This window comes from Bos indicus, chromosome 11 (assembly GCF_029378745.1).
Source record: "Bos indicus isolate NIAB-ARS_2022 breed Sahiwal x Tharparkar chromosome 11, NIAB-ARS_B.indTharparkar_mat_pri_1.0, whole genome shotgun sequence".
In the NCBI taxonomy this organism is placed as follows: domain Eukaryota; kingdom Metazoa; phylum Chordata; class Mammalia; order Artiodactyla; family Bovidae; genus Bos; species Bos indicus.
In genome coordinates, this window is record NC_091770.1 from 73,813,862 (window position 1) to 73,837,736 (window position 23,875).

Genomic DNA, 23,875 nt, shown 5'->3' on the forward strand with positions numbered 1-23,875 from the left:
CAGGCATGGGGCCCCTGAGCCCTCTGAGGACTCAGAGCTCTGGGGACCGCAATCAGCCACAGTTCCGAGACCCGCTCCCTGCCTACTCTCCCCACCATGTGTGCTTGGCTCCTTCTGAGGCTTGCTCATTCTTAGAGCCAGTTTCTGTTTTCTGGGTAATTTCCACCCATTTGGTCCTTGAGGACAGCCCTTGAAACAAGTGGGGCAAGGACAGATGGCCCTGGTTTGTAGACGAGGAAGCTGGGCCTAGCTAATCAGTGGTGAGTCCAGATGAGAGCCTGGTCTCCTGCCCCACCTGTGTGGGTCCTGGTATGGACACACACACACATGCATGAAGCCCAGAAACTTGCCTTCCCAGCCCAGAATCCAGTAGAGTGCCTTAGGATGAGGGGCCATGTATGCCTCCAAGCTGGGGACAAAATGCATGCTGCGGCCAACCTGCTGGGGCTCCTAGGGGCTGCAGGTCAGTCCCTTTCTTTCTGATCCCATGGGCTTTCTGGGCTCCTCCTACCCAGGACTCAGACCATAGGAGACCCACACCCTGCTGTCAAAGAGCCAAGGCCACCTGCGGCCACCTGTGCTGTTGACCCACAGCTGTGGCCATGACTAATTCCCTTCCCTCCTTGGGCCTGGCTTTGCTTCTCCATTGACCCTGACCCCCTCCCCTGGCCTGGTGTCCTGGCTGGTGCTGACACTGCTTTGTGTCCACGTACCTGCAGTTGGTGGTCAGCTGCCCCCCACAGATGAAGGAGACGGGGCAGATGGGCCACATTCCTCTCGTTACTGGCCAGGGCTTCCCCGGGCAGCAGAGCCCCCAGAGAGAGCAGCAGATGGGCTCGCTATCATGACAGTTCAGGACAGAGAAAAAGCACTGGCCAGAGAGTCCCAAGTCCCAGGCCCCAGGCCTGCGGATGTCATTTCCTGGAGATGTGACTTTCAGGCTCTCTGGGCTTGCATTTGCTCAGCTGTAAAATGGGGATAGTAACTCTTACTGTGCCTGTTTTATAGGGTGGTAGTGGAAGTCAGATGAGGTCACGGGCATGGAGTACCCTGCAAACAGCAAAGTCTGGTCCAATTACGAGGGATTATGATTGCTATTATTATCTACCCATAGTAACTGCTCTGGCTCAAGAGGCAACAAACACACACACAGGCCCAGCGCCTGGTGCTGATAGAAGGAGCTGATAGACAGGGGCTGGGGCATGGCGGGCGCTCCTCCCCGGTGTGCGTGCTGGCTCACCTGGCACATCTCCCTGGCACCTCCGGGCTGGCTCTCGTGGCTCCAGGAGCCGCCCTGGGAGGGCGGGCAGAGATGCTGACAGCCACTCACGGCAGCCCATGAAAGCCAGGCCTGGGGCAGGGGTGCCGCGTGGCTGCAGAGGGGAAGATGGGTTTGGGCCAGAGCCCAAGGAACCTGGCAGAGTTTCCAGGGGCGCCTGGCACAAAGGAGCTGTTTGGTGAGCCAGAGGGCAGGGGTGTGGCTGCCCACTGGCCCCTTCACCGCCTGGCCCCACGTGCCCTTCCCGCCTCCCCCTCCCTCCCCGGCCACGCCCCCCTATACCTTTCACTCCAGTACTTCCTGGAGCTACCAGGCCTTTGTTTATGCTGCTTCCTCTGCCTGGTGTGCCCTTTCCCTAAGCTTCTCTCCTCCTTTCTGATCAAAGCCCTGGCTTCAGTCCGCCTTGAATTACAGAGAGAATCAGTGGTTCTTAAACTGTGGTCTATAAACCAGCAATACCAGCAATACCTGGAAGAGTTAGATATGCAAATATTCAGGCCCCACCCCAGACCTGCTGAATCAGAAACTCTGGGGAGAACCCAGCGATCCTTGTTTTAACCAGCCCTCTAGGGGACTTGAGAAGTACCGGTGTGGATCATATCCAGCCCTGCCGCTGTCCCTGGAGGGCAGGACCCCAATACTGTCATTGGGGTGGATCCTCAAGGCCTGACTAGCTCAGAGCAGATGCTCAGAAAATACCTTATGGATAGGACAGAGAGGAGAATGAGAGTGGATGAGACTCCTTCACTGGAGAGCAATCCCAGAGCCCAGATCAAGCAGTCAGGGTGCAGCGCTGTGGACAGTAGGCTGAGAGAGCAGAGAGGTGTGCGTTATTTGGTGTCCTTCTGGCTCCTGCCCAGTGTCCCTTCTCCCTGCAGCCTCCCTCACCTTATCATCCGTGTGCTGGGCAGGGACGGGGCTGCTTGGGGAGACTGGGAGGAGGCAGGCTTGGAAGGGGTGCTGAGCTCTCGGGCTCTGGCCAGGAAGGGTCAGCTGGGTAAATGTGGCCACAGAGAAGGGAGGAGGAGGTGAACTGTAGGAAGGCCAGGAACCTGGGTCCTGGCTCAGAGGGAATCATGGAGATGGGTTCTAGGTCCTGCGTGGAGGGGAGACGTGGGGCAGAGGAACAGGGCAGGGGACCAAGAGCGTTCCGAGCCTTGGGGCTGGAAGGGCCTCCTCGGATCCCCAAGTGTGAATCAGTGTCTCACGAGGAGTCCAGGCCCCAGGCTGGGCCCCTCATCTTCCTGCTCCCCTTCTCCTCTGGCTTCAGAAACCTAACAGATGCATTGACTGCTGACTGTCTGCCAGGTGTTCTCTTAAGCTCTGCGCTTGCCTTCTTACAACTGCTCCCCAAAATAGGCTCTGTTATTTCCATCACTATCTTATTAAAGACTAAACTGATGCTCAGAGAGGTCAGGTCACTTGTCTAAGGCCACAGAGCTAGCAAGTGGTGGTGCTGGGATTATAACCCAGGCTTCTGAGCCTTTCAGGCTGCGACCCACGGGAAGGGGGAACAGAGTGGGTGTTGCCTCCCTGCTGTGATGTTCCATGGTCCTAGCCACGTTTCTTCTGCTGCAAGTTAAAGAATGTTTATTTAGACTAAAAGTCGGGATGGTCAGAGAACGCTTTTGTCTGCGTAGCCGTGCTCTTGCCCTGGGGTGGATGTTGGGGGCACTCACCCCTAACAGGAGCTCACGTGTGCAGGCTAGTATGCATGACTGGGTACATATGCGCGCGTGTGCATGTGCATACACACACACACACACACACGCACCCAATACATGCTCTTCTGTGTAAAGACACTGCTGTATACATGTTGCTTCTTTCCCTTCTGCCTTCACTCTTTTCTTTCTCTTCAAACTTAGGTTTTTTTTCCCAGTACCTGGCACATAGTAGGGCTCCCCGAGTCTGTTGGGTGAACTGAATAGTCCTCCCTGGAGGACCTAGCAAAGGGAAGGGGATAGGAGGACACAAGGATGGGTAAGCCATGCCTGCCCTCGGAGGAGGGAGGCTCCTCCTTGGACAGTTCGCCCTCTCCTGCTGGGTAGGAGAAGCGCCAGTGGTGGTGGTGGTGGGGAGATATGTGTTTGTGCTGGGGAGCACAGCAGGTGTGCCTGTGTATGCATGTATGTGTGTGTTTACATACATGTGTATATATACACACATATGGCCAGCTCCATGAAGGGGGCTTCTCCCTCCTCACCTAAGTCTAACCCAGAGGCCTGGCAAGCACTGACTTCCTGAGCTCTGGCTTGTGAGCTTCAGGGGCATCCTTGGGGGGGTTTCTCCTGGCTCCAGGCTCAGCTGTTCTTGCTGGTCCACAGGTCCGGTGCTTGCCCCCAGGCATGCCTTCCCTTTAGTGCACTTAAATTGCACATGGTCACTCAGGGCCGGCTCTTTGCTTTATAATTGTCACCATAGGGGTAGCTGAAATAGCCTTCCCTCTTACACATTTAAACAGTTCCAGAAAAGGCAGAAATACCCTTATCTCTTTAGGAACACAGCTAATAATAACGGTCCATGGACAATAAAAAATGTCCATTTTTAGCTCAGTGGAGTTGATTAGATGCTCAAGCATGGAGAGCAGACGAGTGAAGTAAATAGTGCCCACCCCTCACAACCGCCCCAGAGCTGACCAAGACCTCCATTGTGGGGTTCAGGCTCTCTCAACTTCTCGAAGTTAGCTGCTACAACTTGTCGTGTTTAGCTTTGCAGTCAGTTCAGTCTTGAGCAGGGATCAGCTGGACTCTGGAGACAGGCATGTGTTTGAATGTGGACTCAGCTACATGACTGCTGAGCATCAAAATGAGAGTTTTCCAAGAGATAGTGTGTGTGAGCAGTTAACACAGGGCCGTGGCACAGATTGAGTCTTATCATTTATTTTGGACAGTTAACTAGCTGGCTGTCTATCTACCTTCTTACCTTTCTCCCCATTTGCCTGTCTCTCTGCCTACCGCCTTATCTGCACATTGGTGCCCAAGATCTACTGTAGCCTCAAGGACTGAGGGCCTGGGAGAAGAATGAGGATGGTGCAGTTGAGGGTGTGAGTGGTGTGGGTTTAAGCACCTAAGAGCCCCTGGGCCCTTCTCCTGTCACCCACTGAGCAGAACCAAAACCGAGGCAAGTTTCAGGATGAACCCAAGTCCTATGGCAGTGGCTCTGCTATCTTTGGAGGCTCCATGAGGGGCCATGGGCTGGGTGGGGAAGCCGAGCTCAGTTCTGTGGAGTGAAAAGGGCCGGCAGGGAGCTGAGCAGGAGAGGGTGTCCCAGGGAGAGTGTAAAGTGGGGTGAAGCCCTTCCTTTCTGGCACCTGGGCTGGGCACAAGGACTGGACCTGGCCTGCAGCTGCCCTTACGGAGAGCCACAGAGCAACGAGGGCTCTCACTTATAATCACCCTACTTAGCACATGCACAGCATGGAAAGGCAGAGTCTAGAGGAGTTACCTGTGCCTGGCAATTTCCTCACTTGATCCTCACGGTAACTGGAAGTGCCCACTGTCATTATCCCCATTTTTACGGGTGAGAAGTTGAGGCTGAGAGAGGCTGAGAAACTTGGTAAGGGTCACATGATGGTTTACCTGATTCTTTCTGTCCACGAAGTGAGGGTGGCTGGTGGGGCAGGGATGAGACGGTGGGCTGCGCAGTCCTGGGTGGGCTGCTGAAGGGGTGAGGGCAGAGGCGCTTGGGGGCTGCCGGGGTGGCAGCTAGCAGAGTGGCCGTGCTCCATCCGGCCTTCGGCACAGTGCAGGCCCTTGTGTGTTTAGGTGGTGTCTCTCCCTCTGAACTGAGTTCCCTATTTGCTTATCTTTCCAGTACACAGTAGGTGTGCAATAAATGTTTCTGAGCTCATCCACGGGCCTGGCCTCATGGAAGCTCCAGGACCACAAGGGTGGGCACGGCTGGGTTGCGGTGGGCTGGATGCATGTTGGGGGAGTTTCTCTTCTGAAGGGCAGTGAGGCCCCAGCATGGCGCACGGGGTGTGAAGGACCTGGGAGAAGCCATGGTGTGCAAGTGCCCAGGAGCTCTGAGGGTGGGAGGGCCCACAGGACATGGCCGCTGCCTGCCCAGGAACGGGGCCTTTTGGGAGCCGTGGAAGACCTTCGTCAATAATTATTACACGAAGCCCACCGAGCAGTCGGTGGATGCTTGTTGAATATTGTTGGATAGTTGGAACAGAGGACTCCTGAGCTCTGGGAGGTGACTGAGAGCAGGAGAGGAGGGGGCCCAGGAGGGCCGTGTGGAAGTGTGAGCACCAACAGTAGTGTCTGGTGTCTCTGCCCTCCCGCCCAGCCTCCTGCAGCTCGCCCTGAGGCCACCTCTCCATGGCCTGGCCTGGGCCTGCTGGGTGTGTGCGTGTGCATGAGCGTGTGTGGGGTGGCCCAGGGGTTGGGGTGGGGGGTCCTGTGCCTGTAGCTCTGCAGGCTGGGGACTCAGGTGCCTAGAACGGGCTCTGCCTGCCAGAGAAGCCAATTCGTTTCACTGAATTCCACGACCACAGACAGGTCCTGGGAGGCTGGCCAGCCAGCTGGCGAAGGCTGGTACGTGCTTCTTGTCCCGGGGGGCCCGGGCAAGTGGCTGGCTAGATCCGGCAAGTTCATCCCCTCAACTCAAACACCAACTTGAGACATCTGCTCAGTGGATGCCGTGTCGGTAGCATCCGGTGTGCGTTCCAAAGGGAGCACATGTGTCTGGCTGGCTATCTCTGGGCGAGGGCCTTGTGGGATGTGCTCTCTCTTAGGGGGAGGGGTCTCTGTCTAGGCATGAGGCCCCTGAGACAACCATGTGTGGGTGTGTGTATGTGTAAATGCTAGCACATACCTTTACCTTGGCTTGCCTGCCTGCTCATGTCACACATATGTACATGTGCCAGGGGCACACGGCAAAGGAGGGTATCGTGCCATGTTGCTGTGGAAAGATCCAGGGGCTGGGAATGAAAAGATTTAAATTTTGGTTCTTAAGGCCTCCCTTGCTGGCTCTCTGATCTCTGAAAGAACCACTCTGAGCTTCAGATTTCCCGCCTGCGTAATGGAAAAAAAAAAAAAAAAAGAACCAGCTCTACTTTCTGTAAGGCATAAGAATAAAATGAAATAACGTATGTGAAAATGCTTTGTTAATTACCACGTACTGTACAAATGCGAGAGATTATTATCGTCATGGCCCAGCTCCTCAGAATGAGAAGTTGTATGTGGCTTAAAATAATCCATCCAGTGAGCTGTGTTAAAATGTAGGTCAAATCCTAGCCTCAGAAGTTGAGAGAGCCTGATGATAACTGCCTCATCTAACAGGCCTCCAAATGCAAAGGGGCTTTGAAACCTGTAAAGGGTTATATAGATCGAAGTGACAGGATCATGTTTAAGATGAGAAGGTACATTTTAGTCACCCTGTTGCCTGATTTGCAGTTGTAATGATCAAGCAGCACTGGAGCCTCCTGCTTGGTTGTATTGGTGCAGGTTTGTGGATTTGCACACGTGTCTCTCTCTCTGTGTATGCTGACTTGTTTATTGAGCATCTACTATGTGAGAGTTACTCATCAAGTATTTTGAGTCCCTGCCCTGTGCCAGGTGCAGGGAATGGAGGCACTGGGGACAGAGGCCAAGGTGAATAAGAGAGTTCCTTCCCTGGAGGGGCTCATGGCCTGGCCAGGAGGAGAGCCAGCAGTCCATTGCAGTGTTGGAGAAGGAAAGGAGAAGGAAGGGAATCTAGGAGGTAAGGTTAGAAAAGTCAGGGTTTCTGGTCAACCTGAGAGGAAGGTAGTCGTGGCAGAAGCCAGGGTCTATGTCAAAGTCCCAGGGAGGAAGCAGCCCACATTTGCACCTGGTGTGGTGGTTTTGCAATGGCTGGAGCTGCCAGCCGGAATCCTAGGTCCTGCCTTTACCCGGGCTAAGGAGCTTGGGCTGATCCCGCAGAGCCCTGGGAGCCCCCTCCGCAAGGGCTTAAGCTCTGTGGAGTGACATAATCAGTTTTGCATTTTGGAAAGATCATGGAGCCCCAGTGTTCCTGAGGATTGCACTGCGGCGGGTACCAGCCAGATGTTGGGGTTTGTCTGAGCATGAGTGATGGCTGCATATGCAGGCCGTGAGCTGGGATTTGCATGGGGGCAGGGAGGAGGCACTTCTGGGAATAGTTCTGGTCTGTACGTGCGGAGCTAAGGAAGTTAGCAATTCTTGAGTGCCTTGCACATGTCAGCTTTCCATATATTACCTCAGTTAATTGTTCTACCATTGCTGCGAAGGAGGTATTAGTATTCCCATTTTGTAGGTGCAGAATGGTAGGCTGGAGAGGTTAACTAGCTGGAAGGGCCTAGTGAGGAAAGAGCAGAGCAGAAAGTCCAGCCTGCCCCTCCCCTGCCCACTCCCCACAAAGCCCACCTCCCTAGAATTTCTGCCCATTCCCACTGGAAGGATTGACTAATCCAGTCCCTTCACTTGACAGATGAGGAAACCAACCTGGGCTCAAAGCTTGTTCTGCTCAATTTATTACTGTTTTCCAGCTGCTCCAAGTCACTGTGGATCAGATTCTTCCCTTTCAGAGTATTAGTGACGCCTCCTAACTCAATGCTACTTGCAGATTTGATAAGCATATTTTACATTCCTTCGCTCAACCCATCAGCAGGGATACTGAATGAAACAGGCCCCCTGACAGATGCGGGAATGAACCACTTGATACGCCTCCTTGAGGGGCACGGCCCCAAGCCATCTGCTCACCCTGCTCAGTGTATTATCCCCTCTCCCTCATGGGTGTGAACGAGGGCAGGCCCAGAGCAGAAGGTATCACCGCCTCCCTCTGCCCTGCTATGTCGCTACATCACGGAAGAATGACATGACCAAAAATAGTACGCTTTTCACAAAGTTGTGTGCGGGTCCAGATGGAAAGGGTATGGGCCAGAGTCACTCAGACCTGGCTGCAACTCCTGCCAAGTCTCATGGCCACTTGGTTTCCTGAGCACACCCCAGGGTACCTGAGGCTTGAGTGTTGGACTGGGCAGCGAAGGCCTACTTGGGCCCCAGGGACGGGCTCAGGACGGGGCCCCGGGGACTCCCTGTTCTCAACATGCCAGGACTGGACAGATGGCCTGGTGTCAGGGTCCTCCACCCCTTCCTCTTGGGGGTGTTGAGTTGAATAAAATTCAACAGGGGAAGATGCGCTGAGTGCCTCTGTGCATTGGGCCGAGAGTGCGTGGCTTAAGGTGAGGAATGACAGCAAGTCTCCAGATGGCAGGGGGTTGACTATCAGGGGCCCCCAGAGGCTTTCTCCATATGCTGATGTGGGGGTGGGCCTGGCGGTCCTTAAAAGTCAGGTGTCTTTGTTTTTAGTCTGTGCAGGCGGCCTGGTGACTGTGGTTCCTGAGTGCTGTTCTGAGCCTCTGACCGGCTTTCACACCTCCGATTAATTCAGAGCAAAAGTTAGAAAATCAGATGAATCCTCCTGTAAGAAATGCAATGTGTTAAAGAAACAGTTCAGAGGCCAGAATTTCTGGGTGGTGGGAGGACCCTTTGGCTGCCCACACCGATCCCGACCCACCTCGGTACCCCACCCTGGCTGCTGCCTGTGCCTTCCAGGCCCGTCAACCCGGACACAAGGAACAGTCAGAGGCTCAGCCAGGTCTGGCCTGTATTCTGTAGGCAAGTCCAGGGGCTTGGTGGGCCCTCTTTTTTCCAGGGAAGATGTCATTCCTCTCATCTGAGGGGCATGTGGAAAACCCACCAAGGGCTGAGTCTGTTCTAGGCTCTGGGAATTGAACAAGGGGATAAACCATTTTATTCATCTGCCTTCTTAAGAACCCAAGAATCAGGCAGAATGGGCACCAGACACCTTTATGCCCCCACATTATGGATGCAGCAACTGAGGTTCAGAGAGAATGGTCCTGAAAGCAGCATACAAACAAGCCAGGCACATATTAATTTAGGTTTGCTCTAAGCGCTGCCTTTCTACGACCACCTGTTCTGGGGATGCTGAGTTACCTGGTCAGTGCAGTCAAGACGGTGCCATTTTAGCCATTGTGGAATCTGACCAAAACCACCATCTCAGATTAAGTTCACTGCATTTGGTTAGATTCAGTTGGAACCTTCACAAACGTTCAGTAGTGCTGGGAATCCTTGCTCTCTGCGTGATCCAGGTGATTGTTTCTTAAACAGGGGTGTCTGTGGGGTCTCGGAAGATCGCTCAGAACCAGCAGGTCTGGCCCACTCCCCCTAGGCACCCCCCAGAGGCCTCTCCTCCACCTGGGTGTGTCCCACCTCAGCCTTTCTGCCCTCACAGTCTCTCTGCCAGTTTTTCCTGAACAGAGCCTTTCAAGGGTCTCTGGTCCCCAAGGTAGCCTTTTCTGTCTGCCCTGGACCCTCCCCTCCTGTCCACAGCCAGCACCGTGCTCCCTGTCCTTGGCTTCTCTTCCAGACTTCTCTCAGCTGGGTTCCTCAGACGGTCTCATTGGCCCCTCTCCGGGCCCTCAGTCCTCACTGCTGTGTCATTCTGCACAGCTTCTCCAAAGGCTGGCCATTCCCATCCCTAACCAGATTGCGCTGCCCTCAACTTCTCTGTGTCTGTCAATTTTTGCCTCTTGAGTTGGCAGCTCCCTTTTTTTTTCCTGGACCCACAGTACACTGGTGTCCACTTTCTGCTCCTCTAAACACTCTCTCCACGTCTTCCAACTCTACCATAGCTTTCCCTTTGGTGCCGAGGCCTGGCGCCTCTGTCATCATCTCTTTGCATTTCTTCCGAGAACTCCCAGAACCTCAACTGTGATGCCCTCAAATCTCCTTCCTGGTTGGTCTGTCCCAGATGGGCCTTGAATGGATAGATGGACAGAGGGGCCAGGGTTGCTCTTTCCACGGGTCTAAGGTCTACGACTGGTCACAGTAGGTTTCCGTCCGCATGTCTCGCCATCACCTGAAAATTAATGTGGCAAACCACAAGCTATTTTGAAATCACAAAAAATGAAAGTTGAGTGGGACATCGAGAGCCACCTCGATGAAATCCCCTGGGAATCTGTGTGCCTCCCCTTCTCTGTGGCCCCAGCACGGTTCTGGGCCAGCGCCCTCCCCTGGGAGGACCACGAGGCCGCCCAAAGCTGCTGGTATCATCACACAGGGGCATGAAGGGCAGCCGGTGGGCCCCCCGCTGGGTCGGGGTCCCTTTCTCTCTCCTGCCCCAACACAGTCTGTGCTCGTGATTAGTCATGCTGGAGCCGCTGAGTCAGAAGCGACTTGTGGGTGGTTTGTGGCCAGGCTGGAGCAGTGAGGCAGGAGGACTTTCTAGGTTTATGCGTCTGCCCCATGAGACAAGCCCTGCAGGGCCTGGCCCTGGCACAGGTGAAGGGTGGTAACAAAACCAAGCTTCTGGTCCAACCTAATCACCGAAAGAGGGGCATCACAATGAACCAAGACACAGTCCCCGAGACACTCGTGTGGGGTGACAGTGCAATGTGGCAGGTTTTTTCAGGGCAGGCGTGTGTAGAGCGGCTGTGACAAGCCTGCTTCCAAGGGTCTAGTGCACTTCCAATAGACGTCGCTCAGTTTCGTGTGTCTCTTCAGGGGATTCTCTTCAATAAAGGTGATTCACTCAATATTGAGCTCATTTCATTTTTGCACTTGTGTTAGATTTTTTTTTTCCATATAAATAAACTCATGTCCAGAAACAACTTTTTTGTCAGAGCCTGTGTGATGAGTCTGTGGTTCAGAAAACGTGTCCACCCGAGGGAGAGCTGTGTTCTGCCGGGGCAGCGGGGCGGCCCACAGGTCCCCCCGAGGATATACTGAAATCGGCCCGCGAGAGTGGCTCAGCTCTGCCAGGCAGGAGGCGGGTGAAGACCATCCCTACCAGGGTGCCAGCGTGACACCGCCCTGGGAGTGTGGCTACCCTGTGAGTGGGATGCTGGGGAGGGCTCTGGGGGTCCAGCCCTGGCTTTACAGGCTGTGTCTGTGCCCACAGGAGGGAGAGGAGCAGGAGGAGGCTCGTGCCAAGGAGGAGCGGCAGGAGCCCAGCACAACTGCCCGGAAGGTGGGGCGGCCTGGCAGGAAGCGCAAGCACCCCCCGGTGAGTGAAGTGGCGTCCACCCCAGCCCTGTGCGCACACACACACACACGTACCCGTACGTGTAGGCTCTAAACGTCCGTGATGTGTGGCCTGCAGGGACCTTGGCACACTAAGACTGCGGGATGGGGTGCACCCCTCCAGCTGTTAAGAGCCCAATTCCATTCCCCATTCTCTGGACCCAAAAACCACTCCCACAACTTTCCTATTTTCTACATTGAACTGGATGCCCCCAGAGGCCAGGGGACTTGCATTATGGATCTTGTGGGACTTGAAGCAGGCCCCTGACTCCCACCTTCTTTCTAGAAGGGCAGCAAGAGGGTAGGACTTGTTTTTCCCTGGCCTGCCAGCATGGGCCCCTCCCTCCCCATCCAGACACCCACCTTGGGCCTCCGTCCCACCTGGAGAACTTGGATGAAGGGGACTAAAGTCTGGAAGTCTGATCAAAGTGAGTAGGGAAGACATGCAGGCTCTTGAGTCCTTTTGTCAGAGAGAAGGAGGGCTGGGCACTGTTTTAAGTCTAGTCGAAGTAGAGAACCCCAGCTTCTGGGTGCCATTGCCTCGGATTCCAGGGCGAGGCTCCTGGGTTGCCCAAGATGAGAAGTGCTCTGTGGGGCAGGGCCCGGGGGCTGCAGGAGCCTGCCTTCCTTATGCCTTAAACTCAGAGGCAGAACAGTAGTTATTTGCCAGCACCAACGACAGCTGGTTCCTTTCTTTTCGTCCCTTCCAGCTGAGAATGGGAAACTTGGAGCAAGAAGGTAAGGAGGAGCCAGGAGCCCCACGTTAATTGTAACTCAGCCCTTCAAGGACATGTTCTCAGAGGAGCAGGATTTTCTTCCGTGGGGCAGAGAGTAGAGTGAACGGTGGCTGCAATGAGGGAGGGAGGGCTACACCTACTGCAGGTGACGGGGTTTTCGGAGTCAGGAGGTTTGGGAACCTGTGGGGCATTGAAGTGCACCGCTGCCAATGCTGCTCGGAGATTTGGAGCGGAAGAGGGCAGAAGTTAAGTCATTTAACTGGTAAGTAATTTGAACACTTTTAATATTCAAGCAAACATGGATATTTTATGGCCTGGAATGAAAAATGCACAGGCAGTTGAAAGATAAAACTGGGGACTTCAAAGGGATTTCCAGCTTGCAGCAGACTCCAGGCTGCACTTCCAGATTCCTGGGTGCCCCTCCACTCCACCCCCCAGATAGACTATCTTGTCGGGGAAAGTGGAGGGGCACAGTGCCGATGGAGTCAGTACCCATCGGTCATTCCGTATCTGAGCCATGCATGTACCTGTGATCTGCAGAGCATGCTCCACCCTTACTTTCCGGCGCTAGGGGTGGGAGCCGCCACCTGTAGCAAATGGAACTGGCAGCCCTCTGACTCATCTTTGTGAGTCCCTGAACCAGAGGGAGGGCACATCACTGAGAGGTGGGGGAGGTCCTTGAACCAGCGGGTACAGGGAAGTCAGGCCCAAGTGTGTGTCCAGAGTTGGATGAAGAAAGGGAAGGGGGGTGCACAGCCCAGTGGATGAAGGGTCAGTGGGTCACACACCTTGGCCTGGAAAAGGGGCCCAGCAGGGAAGGAAAAGCACTGTCTTTAAAATCCAGCAGACCTGGGTTTGAATCTCAGCTCCACCACTGACCACCTGTGTGACCTTGAACAAGTCACCGCCTGAACCTTGGGTTCCCCTTCTGAAAAATAGAGATGATAAGGATGCATTCCCCCTAGACCCCTGGGAAAATTAAATGGGTTAAAATACCAAAGAGCCAATGGTCAGCCAAAGTCGGTCCTGTCCTTACGTGGAACGGAAGCAGCAGTGCTGGATTTATTGCTCGCCAGCTGTGTGACCTTAGCAAGTTACTGAACCTCTCTGAGCTTTTTCTTCCTTGTTGGAAAAAATATGGCTGCCAGCCCTACCTGCCCTGTCCACCTCCACGGATGCTGTGCAAACAGCAAGGTGGGCTCCAAATGCACAGTGTCACAAGCCTGCCCCTCTGGCCCCCACAGGGGCCAGTGGGCCAGGGTCTAGAAGGCCTTTCGTGTGGGAGCCTGGCATCAGCCTCTCAGAACTCCCTGGGAGGTGCACACATCCTGTGCAGGCCAGTGTTGCTGTGGTCCAGTCCTCACTGACATCTGAAGCCACCTGGACTCCCAAGAGAGGCCCTGGGAAGGGGGATGGAGCACGGGGAGGCAATGTTGGTTGGGGAGGCAGGGGATCCAAAGCAGCGTTGTGACAGGGACCCTTGCACATTGCAGGGCACAGAGAACAGCCAGCCGGTCTTTCCTGGCAGCAGCCCCATTGACCCCGAAGGGAGCCTGCATAAGGGAAGTCTGTGGTGCAGCCCAGGGCCAGTCCACGGTCTCCCGGGCCTCTTGCAGAGCCGATGCTTGCCCAGGCCTCCTCCCCTCCCCAGCCAAGGAGCACAGCAGGGTGGGTTTCTGGGGACCTGGTAAAGCTGTGATCCTGGGAACGGGTTGACCAGGGTGCTTTAAGGCAGCTGAGTGTGTGTCATCCAGCTAAGCCTGGGAACTGGGCAGGGAGTGGTGGGCTCGGCTCAAACCCTGGCAGGTGGAACAGAGCAGGCAGTGCTGGGAAGCACGAGAGGAAAACCTGGCTGCAGGCGGGCTCTTGATTTGTGCCAATGTTGCACACCCACTGCTGGACAGGAAGGGATCAGGTATATCCAGTGGTGTCCTCGCCATTCCCCACCCAGGGTCTCTAGGTTTTGCCCCCAAGACCTACCTGTCTCTGGGTACCTTCCACTTTCTCCTGCATCAGCCTCCTGGCTGTGTCCTTTCCAGACCGGGCCCCACCTGCCTGCAGCATCTCTCTAAACACCCCCAGCCCTCTCTTTTTTGGCCACAAACACATTACACCAACTGAGCACCTGCCAAATAAATAAGACTTATTTCAACCTAATGTGTTTGAGAGGAGGCCACATATAATTACAGTAAATACAGCTTGGGGCACGTTGCTGTTCAAGAATCTGCAGGGGGACTTCCCTGGTGGTCCAATGGTTAAGAATCCACCTGCCAATGCAGGGGACATGGATTTGATCCCTGGTCCAGGAAGATTCCACATGCTGTGGAGCAATTAAGCCTGAATGCTGCTACTACTGAAGCCCGTGTACCTAGAGCCCGTGCTCCGCAACAGAAGCCACTGCAGTGAGAAGCCTGAGCACCACAGTGAAGAGCAGCCCCTGTTTGCCACAAATAGAGAAAGCCTGTGTGCAGCAATGAAGACCCAGTGCAGCTAAAACTTAAATATTAAAAAAAAAAAAAATCTCCAGGGGCTCCATTTCTCATGGGATGAGACCTGGAACACTTCGTTTGGCTCCTCACCACGTGACTTCTCCTGCTTCTGCATGGGTGCTCAGCGTCCATCTCTTGCCAAAGAAACCCCGTCAGCTTGCTGCTCCCTGAGCACCCTGGGCACATTTGTTCTGATGTTCTTGGCAGCCTTACCTGCTCTCTGCCCACCCAGTGTCACAGCCCACCGAAGCCTGTCTTGCAAATGAAGCCCAGGGCAGCCATCGTGAGCCACGCTGGCCCTCCCTTTTAAACCAATTGTTAAATTAAAATGAACACAAAGAACTAAAACAAGATAACAGCCCTGCGATCCCGGACCTGGGTCCACACACCTGACGGAGAAGCACCAGTCTGAGAGCTGTTTGTTCCCTGGTCTGTACAGAAGTTGAGAATCAGTTTAGAAACCTTTATATCAACTTGATACTGTCACCACATCCACAGGCACGATTTTGTGTTTTACAGAAGTATCATTCCCTGATGGATTGGGAATCTAAGATACCTAAACCAAAGCCTGGGTTTTCGCACAGAAAAGCTGGTGGTGAGAGTGTGTCGCTTCCACCAGATCTTCCATTCAGAGGTGTACCACCCCTTCCCGTTGCACTGGGTACCTGCTCACTGAGACTGGCAACCCTGAAGAAAGGCTAAGAGCGGCACAGGGCTCGACTGCCTATGAAGGCCTTCTACCCCCATGGGCCTCATTTGATGCTGACAGCAAACCTGTATGGGGAGGTGGGGGCTGCTGTCGTGACTGTCCCCACAGTCAGAGGAAGAGACCGAGATTCAGAGAGGACGACCTAGACTTGGCCTCCAGCGTCCCAGCTGCAAAGCCCGGGGTGCTCATCCTCTCTCACCACTCCAGTCTCACCACCTGGGAGACTGGGTACCCTAAATTCACTTTAAGGTAATATACGAAGGCCGGGCTGTTTGAAAACATGTGTAGACCTGGTCTAAAAAGCATCCAGATGAAACAGAACTGAGCAGGGCGACTGACCCACATACTAGTAAGCCTGTGGCTAAGCGGAAGGGTGGTCTGAGGAGTAAGAGGTGGGCCCGTTTCAACCAGGCGGCGGCGTCGGTCTGTGGCACTGGCCTAGGAGCCAGGATGCTCAGGGCCCCCGCGGCAACAGGAAACAGGAAGCCAGCCACAGGGCTGGGCGGGGCCTCGGAGGGGAGCTGGCACCTGCGTGCAGGGCCTGCTAGCTGGCCAGTTCTCAAGACCCGCGGAGGGGACAGCACCATGCGGGGCTGGTCGCCCCTGGCCGGAGAGCGGAGGCCCGCATGTGGGTGCGAGTGTCGGGCTGGGAGGAAGAGGTATCTTCTTGTTCTCCAGCTCCGAGGACATTGAGAGTAACAAGTTAGGGTGTCTGAAGCTGGTTCCTGCCTGATCGCAGGCCCAGACGGCCCTGCGACCAACTTTGTCCCTCGGGTTGGTTACACATGGGACTCTAGGAGGGACAGTATCTGCCCTTGCCCACCAGACCCTGGTGGGGGACTGGTCCTTTGGGGCTCCCTGCCCTGTTTACTAGGTAGATACACTTATTCATTGAAGATTTATACCCATCAACTTCCTCCAAGGTTATTTTTGCTCAGTGGGAGCACTCTGAGGTCACTTCTTGCTAAGAATAACCCAGAAAGGGAGGGAGGGGGAGGGGAGGAGGGGGCTGGGAGCAGGCGCTGAGCTCAGCCAGACCGGCCCAAAGCCAGTGTTACTCACTCCTCTTTGCAGGCGGAACCTCCAACACAGTGCCCCAGTGAGTGAGCTCACAAGGGCCACACTGCCCCACTTCAGAGTGAAGGATTTGAGGGTGTAAGCTGTGTGAAGCTGGGAGTCTGTCCCATGGCAGCTTAAGCCAGCTGTTGTGTAAGTTGCTCAGTAGTGTCTGACTCTTTGCAACCCCATGGACTGTAGCCCACCACACTCCTCTGTCCATGGGATTCTCCAGGCAAGAATAGTGGAGTGGGTAGCCAGAGGATTTGCTTCTCCAGGGGATCTTCTGACCCAGAGATCGAACCTGGGTCTCCTGCATTACAAGTCAAATCTTAACAGTCTAAGCCAACAGGGAAGCTAGCTGAGAACCTTTTAACTTGGTTATTGAGAGTTTGCAGTATTGGCTCATTTTCCCACCTAATAGATCCCTTTGCTTCTGAAGACAGCGCTTTTTGTGTCCAGGTTCGAAGGGCTCCTTTACTTACCTCTGGAACCTTGACTCAGTGACTTGGCGCCCCTTGTTTTTATGCACAAAACTTTCTGAAAGGGTGTCTCCCATTCCTGGGCCCTAGCCCCTCAGGGGGTGTCCCTGCCTGTGAGCCTGCATCAGGCACACGGCTGCCCACTCCCGTCTCCTCATGCTTTTGAAGGGTTGGGGGAAAACAGGGCTGGCAGGCCTCTCAGGAGGGCAGAGACTTTTCTGGGAACTGTGCCCTGCAGACGCCTCTGCTGTTCCCACAGCTGGTCCGTCAGATCAACACTCATGGAGGCATCCGGTACCCAAGAGCCTGGTCCGAGGTCTGCGCCTGAAGTGCCAAAGAGATGTTGTGGGGAGGGGCTGGACTTTCGAAGGGAGGTGATCCCTGGAAGGGGAAAGTAGATTTTCCCACTTGGGACCCTCCTGAGCAGCATGTTCAGAGAGAGGACCCATGTGGCAGGGAGAGGATGGACTGTGAGCAGACTGGCTGGGCTGAGTGGATGGAGGTTTCATTTAAGAACACCTATCTTGGTTGGAGAGGTAGTTTGCAGGCAGCCTGAGGGTTTACATTTTATCCTCTTGAAAATACGTTGTGTTTATCTAGAGAAGTTTTGAGACGGCGTGGGGTGTGAAGTGATGGGAGTCAAGTTTTGGGAAGGTCACTCTGGCATTTGTGAGCATGACAGTTTGAGTGCACAAGAATGCAGGGAGATAGGGTGATGAGGCCAGAAAATATGTCCAGAGTCTACTGGGTTGGGGGCAGCCGTGATGGGACAGAATGGGTAGGGCCTGCACTGCTGGGCTGCAGACGAGGGAGAGAAGGGAAGGTGCTGCTGGCCTCCAGGGATGGCAACAGTGTTATTGCCAGAGACAGAGACTTCTGGAAGGTCTGGCAGGGCCCCTTTCAGAGGCCACTCTAGATAGCTGGTCTTACCGGGGAAGCATCTGAGTGAAATCCCAGAATCTCCATTTTGCTTTCCCGAAAACCCCTGCTTATTTTCATCCCTCCCTTGCCCCTTCCCTGGAGCCACACGTCCCAGGCCACCTCCAGCAAGAGGCATTCATTCCCTCGGGTCCCGAGCCCTGAGGGCTTCCTAGGACCCCGTGGGCTTCTTGGGAGCCTGAGCTACACCTGCCGCACTCCCGCAGTGGCAGGGACCTTCCGTGAACGCTTTGGGGCAGAGTTGTTGACGTCGGTCTTCTTTCATCATCCTCACCTAGAGAATTCTGTGCATTTCAGTTCTGCCACCTCAAGAAAGATGTAACGAAGCTGGAAGATCTCCAGAGAAGGGCAGCTAAAGCGATCCAGGGGAAGGCAGGGCTGCCAAGTGAGGACAGACAAGAGAGATTACGGCCCTCCAGTCTGGAGAGACAAAGGCTGAGTCGGGATGTGATTAAAGCTATGAAGTCACGGCATCGGGTGGGGCAGGATGAGCAAACCCCAGCGGGGGTGGGTGGGGGTGGGCGGGGAGACACCCAAAGAAACTTTAGAAAGGTAGGTGAAGCGGAGAAAAGAAAGCCCCATTTTCCATGGTGAGTTCCCTTCTCACCGAACCTGTCACCCAAGGCCTGACTGTAGAGGCTGAAAAACAGAAGAAACTTCAAAAGAGGTTGACTTAAATACTACGTGGGATCTTCTCCACATAATGGCTTTTTCAAGGCAGCCTCCAACTCACCCTAAAATCCTTTGAGTATGACTTCAAAGAGCCACAGCCAGGCCCTCTTCCAGGTGGACAGGTGTCGCTGGCTGAGAGCAGAACCCCGGGTGGGCCAGCACTCACCAGGTCCATGCTTACTCTCACAGCCGTGTGTCACAGCCAGCAGGGGCCCCGGCTGAGTGACCTCTGAGATGTCCGCACCCTGAAGTTCTCTCCTCCGTCCTGAGTTGCAAGTGTGCGTGCACACACACACGCACACACACTGAAGAGATCTCGGGGGGTGGGTGGGAAGGCAGCTCCCGGCCTCTGGTGAGAGGAACGGTAGGACCTAGAAGTCGCATGCAGCCTGGGGGATCAGACTTGCCAGAGTTGGCCCTCTTTGGCCTCTGGTCCTCCTGTCCCTTGACCCCACCGGTGGCCCTTTTAGCTACTCCACTGGCTAAAAGGAAATTGGAAGGGTCAAGGTCCTGCTTCCAAAGTCTTGGGGCCCAACTCCAATCACCCCAGGAAGGCTGGGCAGGGAGGCATGTAGAGCCTCTCTCGGGAGTGGGCACGGGGGACCTCTCTGGCTCTCTCTGCCTCAAGGCCACTTCCGGCCAATCAGAGCAGACAGTGGCCAGGGGAAGGGGCTGCAGGAAGGCCTGGAACAGAGGAGACTGGGGAGCCTGGGCCCAGTGCCAGCGCTTAGGGGACAGGGCCGCCCTGCTTACGTGGACAGTTCGGCTGTTTCCTGAAATTAGAGTCAAGCTGGGAAAATCCAGGGCTTGGTGGGGACCCGATGGGCCTGCAGCAGCTGAAGGACTGGATGAACAGTGGGTGTGGGTGGAGAGGGGATGCTGGTGTGTGTTTGTTGACATCGTTCTGGGGCATCTGAGCACAGCTCTGTCCTATGGCCGGTGAGCAGATGTCTCTGGGCCATGGGTGCACTCCTTGTGTGTCTGCACATATGATTGTGTGTCTGTGTGTCTTTAATCAAGAAGACGTAACTGGCGGGACGCCAGGGTTCCTGGCTGGCACAGAGCTGACTGCTGCCAAGGGCCTTAAAGGCACAATGGCCATTTGGGGGTGGGGGTAGGAGGGCAGGAAGATGGGAGGGTGAGGTGAGGCCGCCCAACATCTGCTAGCCTCAGGGCCTCCCTCCTCCGGGAGTGAAGGCCTTTTTCAGCAGCGGCTCCTGGCATGGGAAGAGAGGGTGAGTCAGGTGCCCAGAGCCAGGCCAGGACCTGGCTCCGACTTTCAGGGCCTTGCAGTGGGAGAGGCAGGATCCCTGGGTCTCCCCCCTCCACACCTGAGCTCAGGTAAGACTGCATGCCAAGGCTGTGCTGGAGAGCTGGGCCCTGGGCCCTATCTCCCATGTATTACTTCCATCACCTCTTAACTTGCCAGTGTGTGTGAGTCGTGTGTGTGTGTGTGTGTGTGAGTATTATAACTGTAAAAAGCCTCAAAAATCACTTCCCTATCTGGAGCCTCAGCGCTCTGCCCCACCTTGGGAGACAAGGCCTCACCTTCTGAAACCGGGTGGGCGTTCTGGGGTCTGGTCCAGACTTCCAGCAGAGAGGGAGGGGAGCAGGGCGTGGGGGGCGGGGCTGGGGAATTGGCTTTGGCCTGAACAGGTTCACTGCAGAAGGTTCCTTCTTGCTTCGCCTCTGGCCTTTCGTTGTGGTGGCTGCTGCCAAGGAAACAGCCGGCAGCCTTTCCCTGGCCCTGCTCAGGCACATCAAAGCCTCCTTTTCCTCCTTGCAGCCCTTGGGATTTGAGGTTGGCTTTTCCGGAGACTCAACCCAGGTGGGGAGGCCAGCTTTCGAATGCCTCTCCTGTACCTGGGTCATTCTGGAAGCTTTAGCACTTAGAAGGTGTGTGACTGGAGGGCAAACTGTGGCGCCTTTTTCTTTGGAAAAGTGAGAGCAACATAACCCATCGGGATAACTGTAATAATTACATTTATTAATTGTCTAAGCATCTTTATGCCAAGCCCTCTGCTTAGTACTGGGGAGCTGTCAGTGGAGTGGTTGGAAGGAAGAGAAATAAAAAGATAAATAAGGCAAAGCTCACAGCCTAGGAGGGAGACACACGGTAAACAAATAATTAGGTACCATGTGAGGAGTGCTTTAATGAGATAGGGTGTGAAAGTGCTTTGTAAACAAATGTGGTGTGTGGTGGACTGGGAGATGTGAGTGAATGCTGGAGTGGACTGCAGGGCCAGCCTCCACGGGGGCTCTTGGGGGGCAGAGGTTGGGAAAAGGGTGAGGCTGAGGGCCTTAAAAAGCAAGCGGGGCCTGACACAAATGCCTTCCAGGGGTGTATGTTTGTGTGTGAGAGAGAGACAGACAGACTTAAAATATTCCTTAGAAGACAGAAAGTAGAATAGTGGTTGCCAGGGGCTAGGAGGGGAAATGGGGAGATTTTTGTTTAAAGGGTACAGACTTTTAGTTTGGGATGATGAAAATGTTTTCAAGATGGATGGTGGTAATGGTTGTACGACAGTGTGAATGTACTTAATGTCACTGAATTGTACACTTGAAAATGGGTAAAATGGTAGATTCTCTGTTACATATATTTTACAACTTTTTAAAAAGTTTTGAAAAAAGGGTCCTTAGATGAGGTCCCTGTGTCCGTGCCCCTGTCCTCAGCCCAGGGCTTTTCAACAACAGCACCCGCCCCCTTTGGGGCTGCATAATTTCTGTGTTGGGGGCTGTCGTGTAGGGTATTTAGCAGCACCCCAGGCCCCTACCCACCAGAAGCCACAGTCCGTGCCTCCCCCCAACCCCCGCCACCCCCACGGTGTGGTGACCAAAAATGTCTCAGACATATTGCCACATGTCCCCTGGGGGGCAAAATCCACCCCAGCTGAGAACCACTGCCTTCACTGCTTGGAATAAGCTGCTCACAGGAGAGGTCCAAGGAGCAGATAGGCAGCAGAGAAGCAGGAGGCATTATCTTGGGATGGAGGGGTCTTGCTTGGAAGGAAGGCAAAGGCCAGCAAACTCTGAGGGGGCCTCAGGAGGTGGTAGGCCGGGCTTGAAGACCCAGAGTGAGGCATGTGGCAGGGGGTGGGGGGGCAGGTAGGTGCACAGTGGGTGCTGGAGTCTAGCTTTACTCCACTCTGTTGTGCCCACCCACCCAAAGGAAGAGAAGTGAGGGGGCCCATGGCTCCCATTCCCCTCCTGCCACCACTCCTGACCCCCTCTCCCCGCCTCCGTGGGTGAGAAGCAGAGGAAGGAGAAATTGTCACCTACAGCTGCTGGTGGCGCCTTTGAAAAGGGCCGGGCTGCTACCCCTCCCCCCACAGAAGAAATGAGTGTCTCAGAGTGTGTTGTGTCTCCTCCACTCAAGGCAGTAGTAAAGAGAAAAAGCAAACAAAACCAGACCTTTAACCAATTACGTTTGACATGCAACAAAGTTGAGACTCCCTCTAGACGTGTGGACTGGATGCTCTCACTGTAACCTGGTCTTTGGCATTAAGGAATTCATTGTGAATACTAAAGAGCTGCCAGGTGCCCTACTCCAACGTCCAGTCTAACCCAGTAAAGCGATCCCGTGCCTCCTCTGCGGCTAGTGGCCACAGAGGAGAGGAGGGGGCTGAGAGGAGGTAGAAGCAGAGGAGACGGAATCAGGAGGGCGCAGGCCGGGCTGGGGTGGCCGCTCCAGGCGGCTTCCAGGTCTGTTCTTCTCACCTGAGATGGGACATCCAGCTCCCCACTGTGGACCTCCTTCCTTCCTTCCTCTCAGTGGTTTCTTCTGGGTGGATCTGACCTGCCCAGTTTCCACGCCTCAGAGAGAGGGAGAGTGAGGGCCCACTAGTAGCTGGGGGTGAGGGGGTAGTTCTTCATGGGTTAGATGGATCTCAAGTTGACGGTGGTAGGAGTCAGCAGCTCCCCTAAGCCCAGAACTCCAGCTGACTCAGGCTGGTGGGGAAGGGGGGTGAGGGGGAATGGTGAGATCAGGGCAGATTTCAGCCCACCTGAACCCATCCTCCCGGGGCTGGAGCTGTGCAGAGCTTCCCCTGACGCCTCCTCCACCCACCTCTGGAAGGATGGCGTGTCTCACCCTCTTGCAGACTGGGGGTCCCTCCGGGGCAGGCCTGAGAGGGGTCTCCAGTCACGGTGGCTCGGGCCCCAGGGCTGGGTCGGGTCTCAGAGCAGGTAGTCCTGGGTCTCTATGCTCTGGAGCTGGCAGTCAACAGGAAGTTGAGTCCCAGGGTGAGAAGAGGCGGTGTGGCCCCCGGGCAGGAAGTAAGTGACAGCGGCATTGTCTGAGCAGTCTGCGGGGCTGGGAGCCTACCCTGACTCGAGGTGTGTGTGGTGAAGCGAGTGGGTAGAGGAAAGGAGGACACGGCTATGGTAAGAGATTGGTGCCGCTGACCCAAACTTCTCAGCCCGGCCAGCAGGACCCCGCAACTCCCTCCTCCTGGGAGCGCCATTTCTGGGGCTCCAGCGGTGGCACAGCAGGACCTGGGGGGCAGAGCCCCCCCGCAGGCTCCCCACTCCAGGCGTGCCCGGCACTCCAGTTGCCTGGGCCACGCGACTGTGTCACACACAGGAGGCTTGAGGACTGAGAGGATTCATCCGAAGAGGGGAGTTCCAGGCCAGAGAGCCCACTGGTTTGAATAGGGAGGTGGAAAAGACCTCCTGAGTCCTGGAGAGAGTGTGTGTGTGAGACACATGGGGCTGCCACCGAGGAGAGGGACAGGGCCTGCTTGCTGTCCGTGTTTGGCCTTCTAGCTCTGCTGGCTTCGGCCTCCAGTGCCCAAGCCTGGTGGAGGACTTCTGCCTTCCCCACCCCACCCCGAGGCCTACCTCTTCCTCCAGCACCGCCCCCCGACCCCACCCCACCCCACCCCCACTGCTGAGGCGCACACACATGTGTAGCCTTCCGTGGTAGGGTTTCTTCCTGGAAGCAGGCCTGCCCAAGCCGGTCCACATGCTCCCCTCCCCCGGAGAAAGCAGCCTGGCCAGGCCTCGAGGTCCCTCTGTATGCCCTCAGGCTGCTCTGTGTAGGGAACCTCCTCCAGGGCAGACTCTGGCTTTTATTTCTGTTGTTTTCTCCAAGGCCCTTGTCCCTCTTTGCTGCCTCTGGGGTTTCCTCGCCGTACAGCAGTGGGCTCACTGGTGAGAGTGTGGATCCCTGGGGCAGAAGCCGCCTTGGAAACTGCGGGGCCTGCCAGGGAGGGGCTGGGGAACCCAGCGCTCCGTCAGGCTTTGGAGTACGTTCTTCAGGGGTATAGCTATCTGGAGGGAGTTTGGCAGGATCTCTTTCCTCACACTTGGATGGGCAGACCCTCTTCCCCAGCCAGGCCACTTCTAAGACTCTGGCCTATGGAAATTCACAGGTGCAGAGAGCCGTAAGTGCAAGAGGTTCTCTGCAACAGAAAGCCCGTCAGCCCAAAGCTCACCACTAGGAGACGGTTTGAATAAATTAAG

The 23,875-nt window shown here is 55.2% G+C and overlaps 1 protein-coding gene across 9 annotated transcripts in view; it reads left to right on the forward strand.

The window, feature by feature from the left end:
• Positions 1 to 23,875, forward strand: part of DNMT3A (DNA methyltransferase 3 alpha) — a 102,443-nt gene that overhangs the window by 27,749 nt on the left and 50,819 nt on the right. For 6 of the 9 annotated variants that reach the window (XR_011569364.1, XR_011569365.1, XM_070799019.1 and 3 more), the window contains exon 3: positions 11,207 to 11,311. Coding sequence is in view for 5 of the 9 variants with exons in the window: in XM_070799019.1 (XP_070655120.1) it covers positions 11,207 to 11,311 (105 nt within the window). In the remaining 4 variants the exon portion in view is untranslated. Of the gene's footprint in view, positions 1 to 11,206; positions 11,312 to 12,038; positions 12,067 to 12,208; positions 13,734 to 22,599; positions 22,796 to 23,875 lie in introns of those variants that run through there. The other 3 variants (XM_070799023.1, XM_070799022.1, XM_070799021.1) reach the window with 3 other exon arrangements.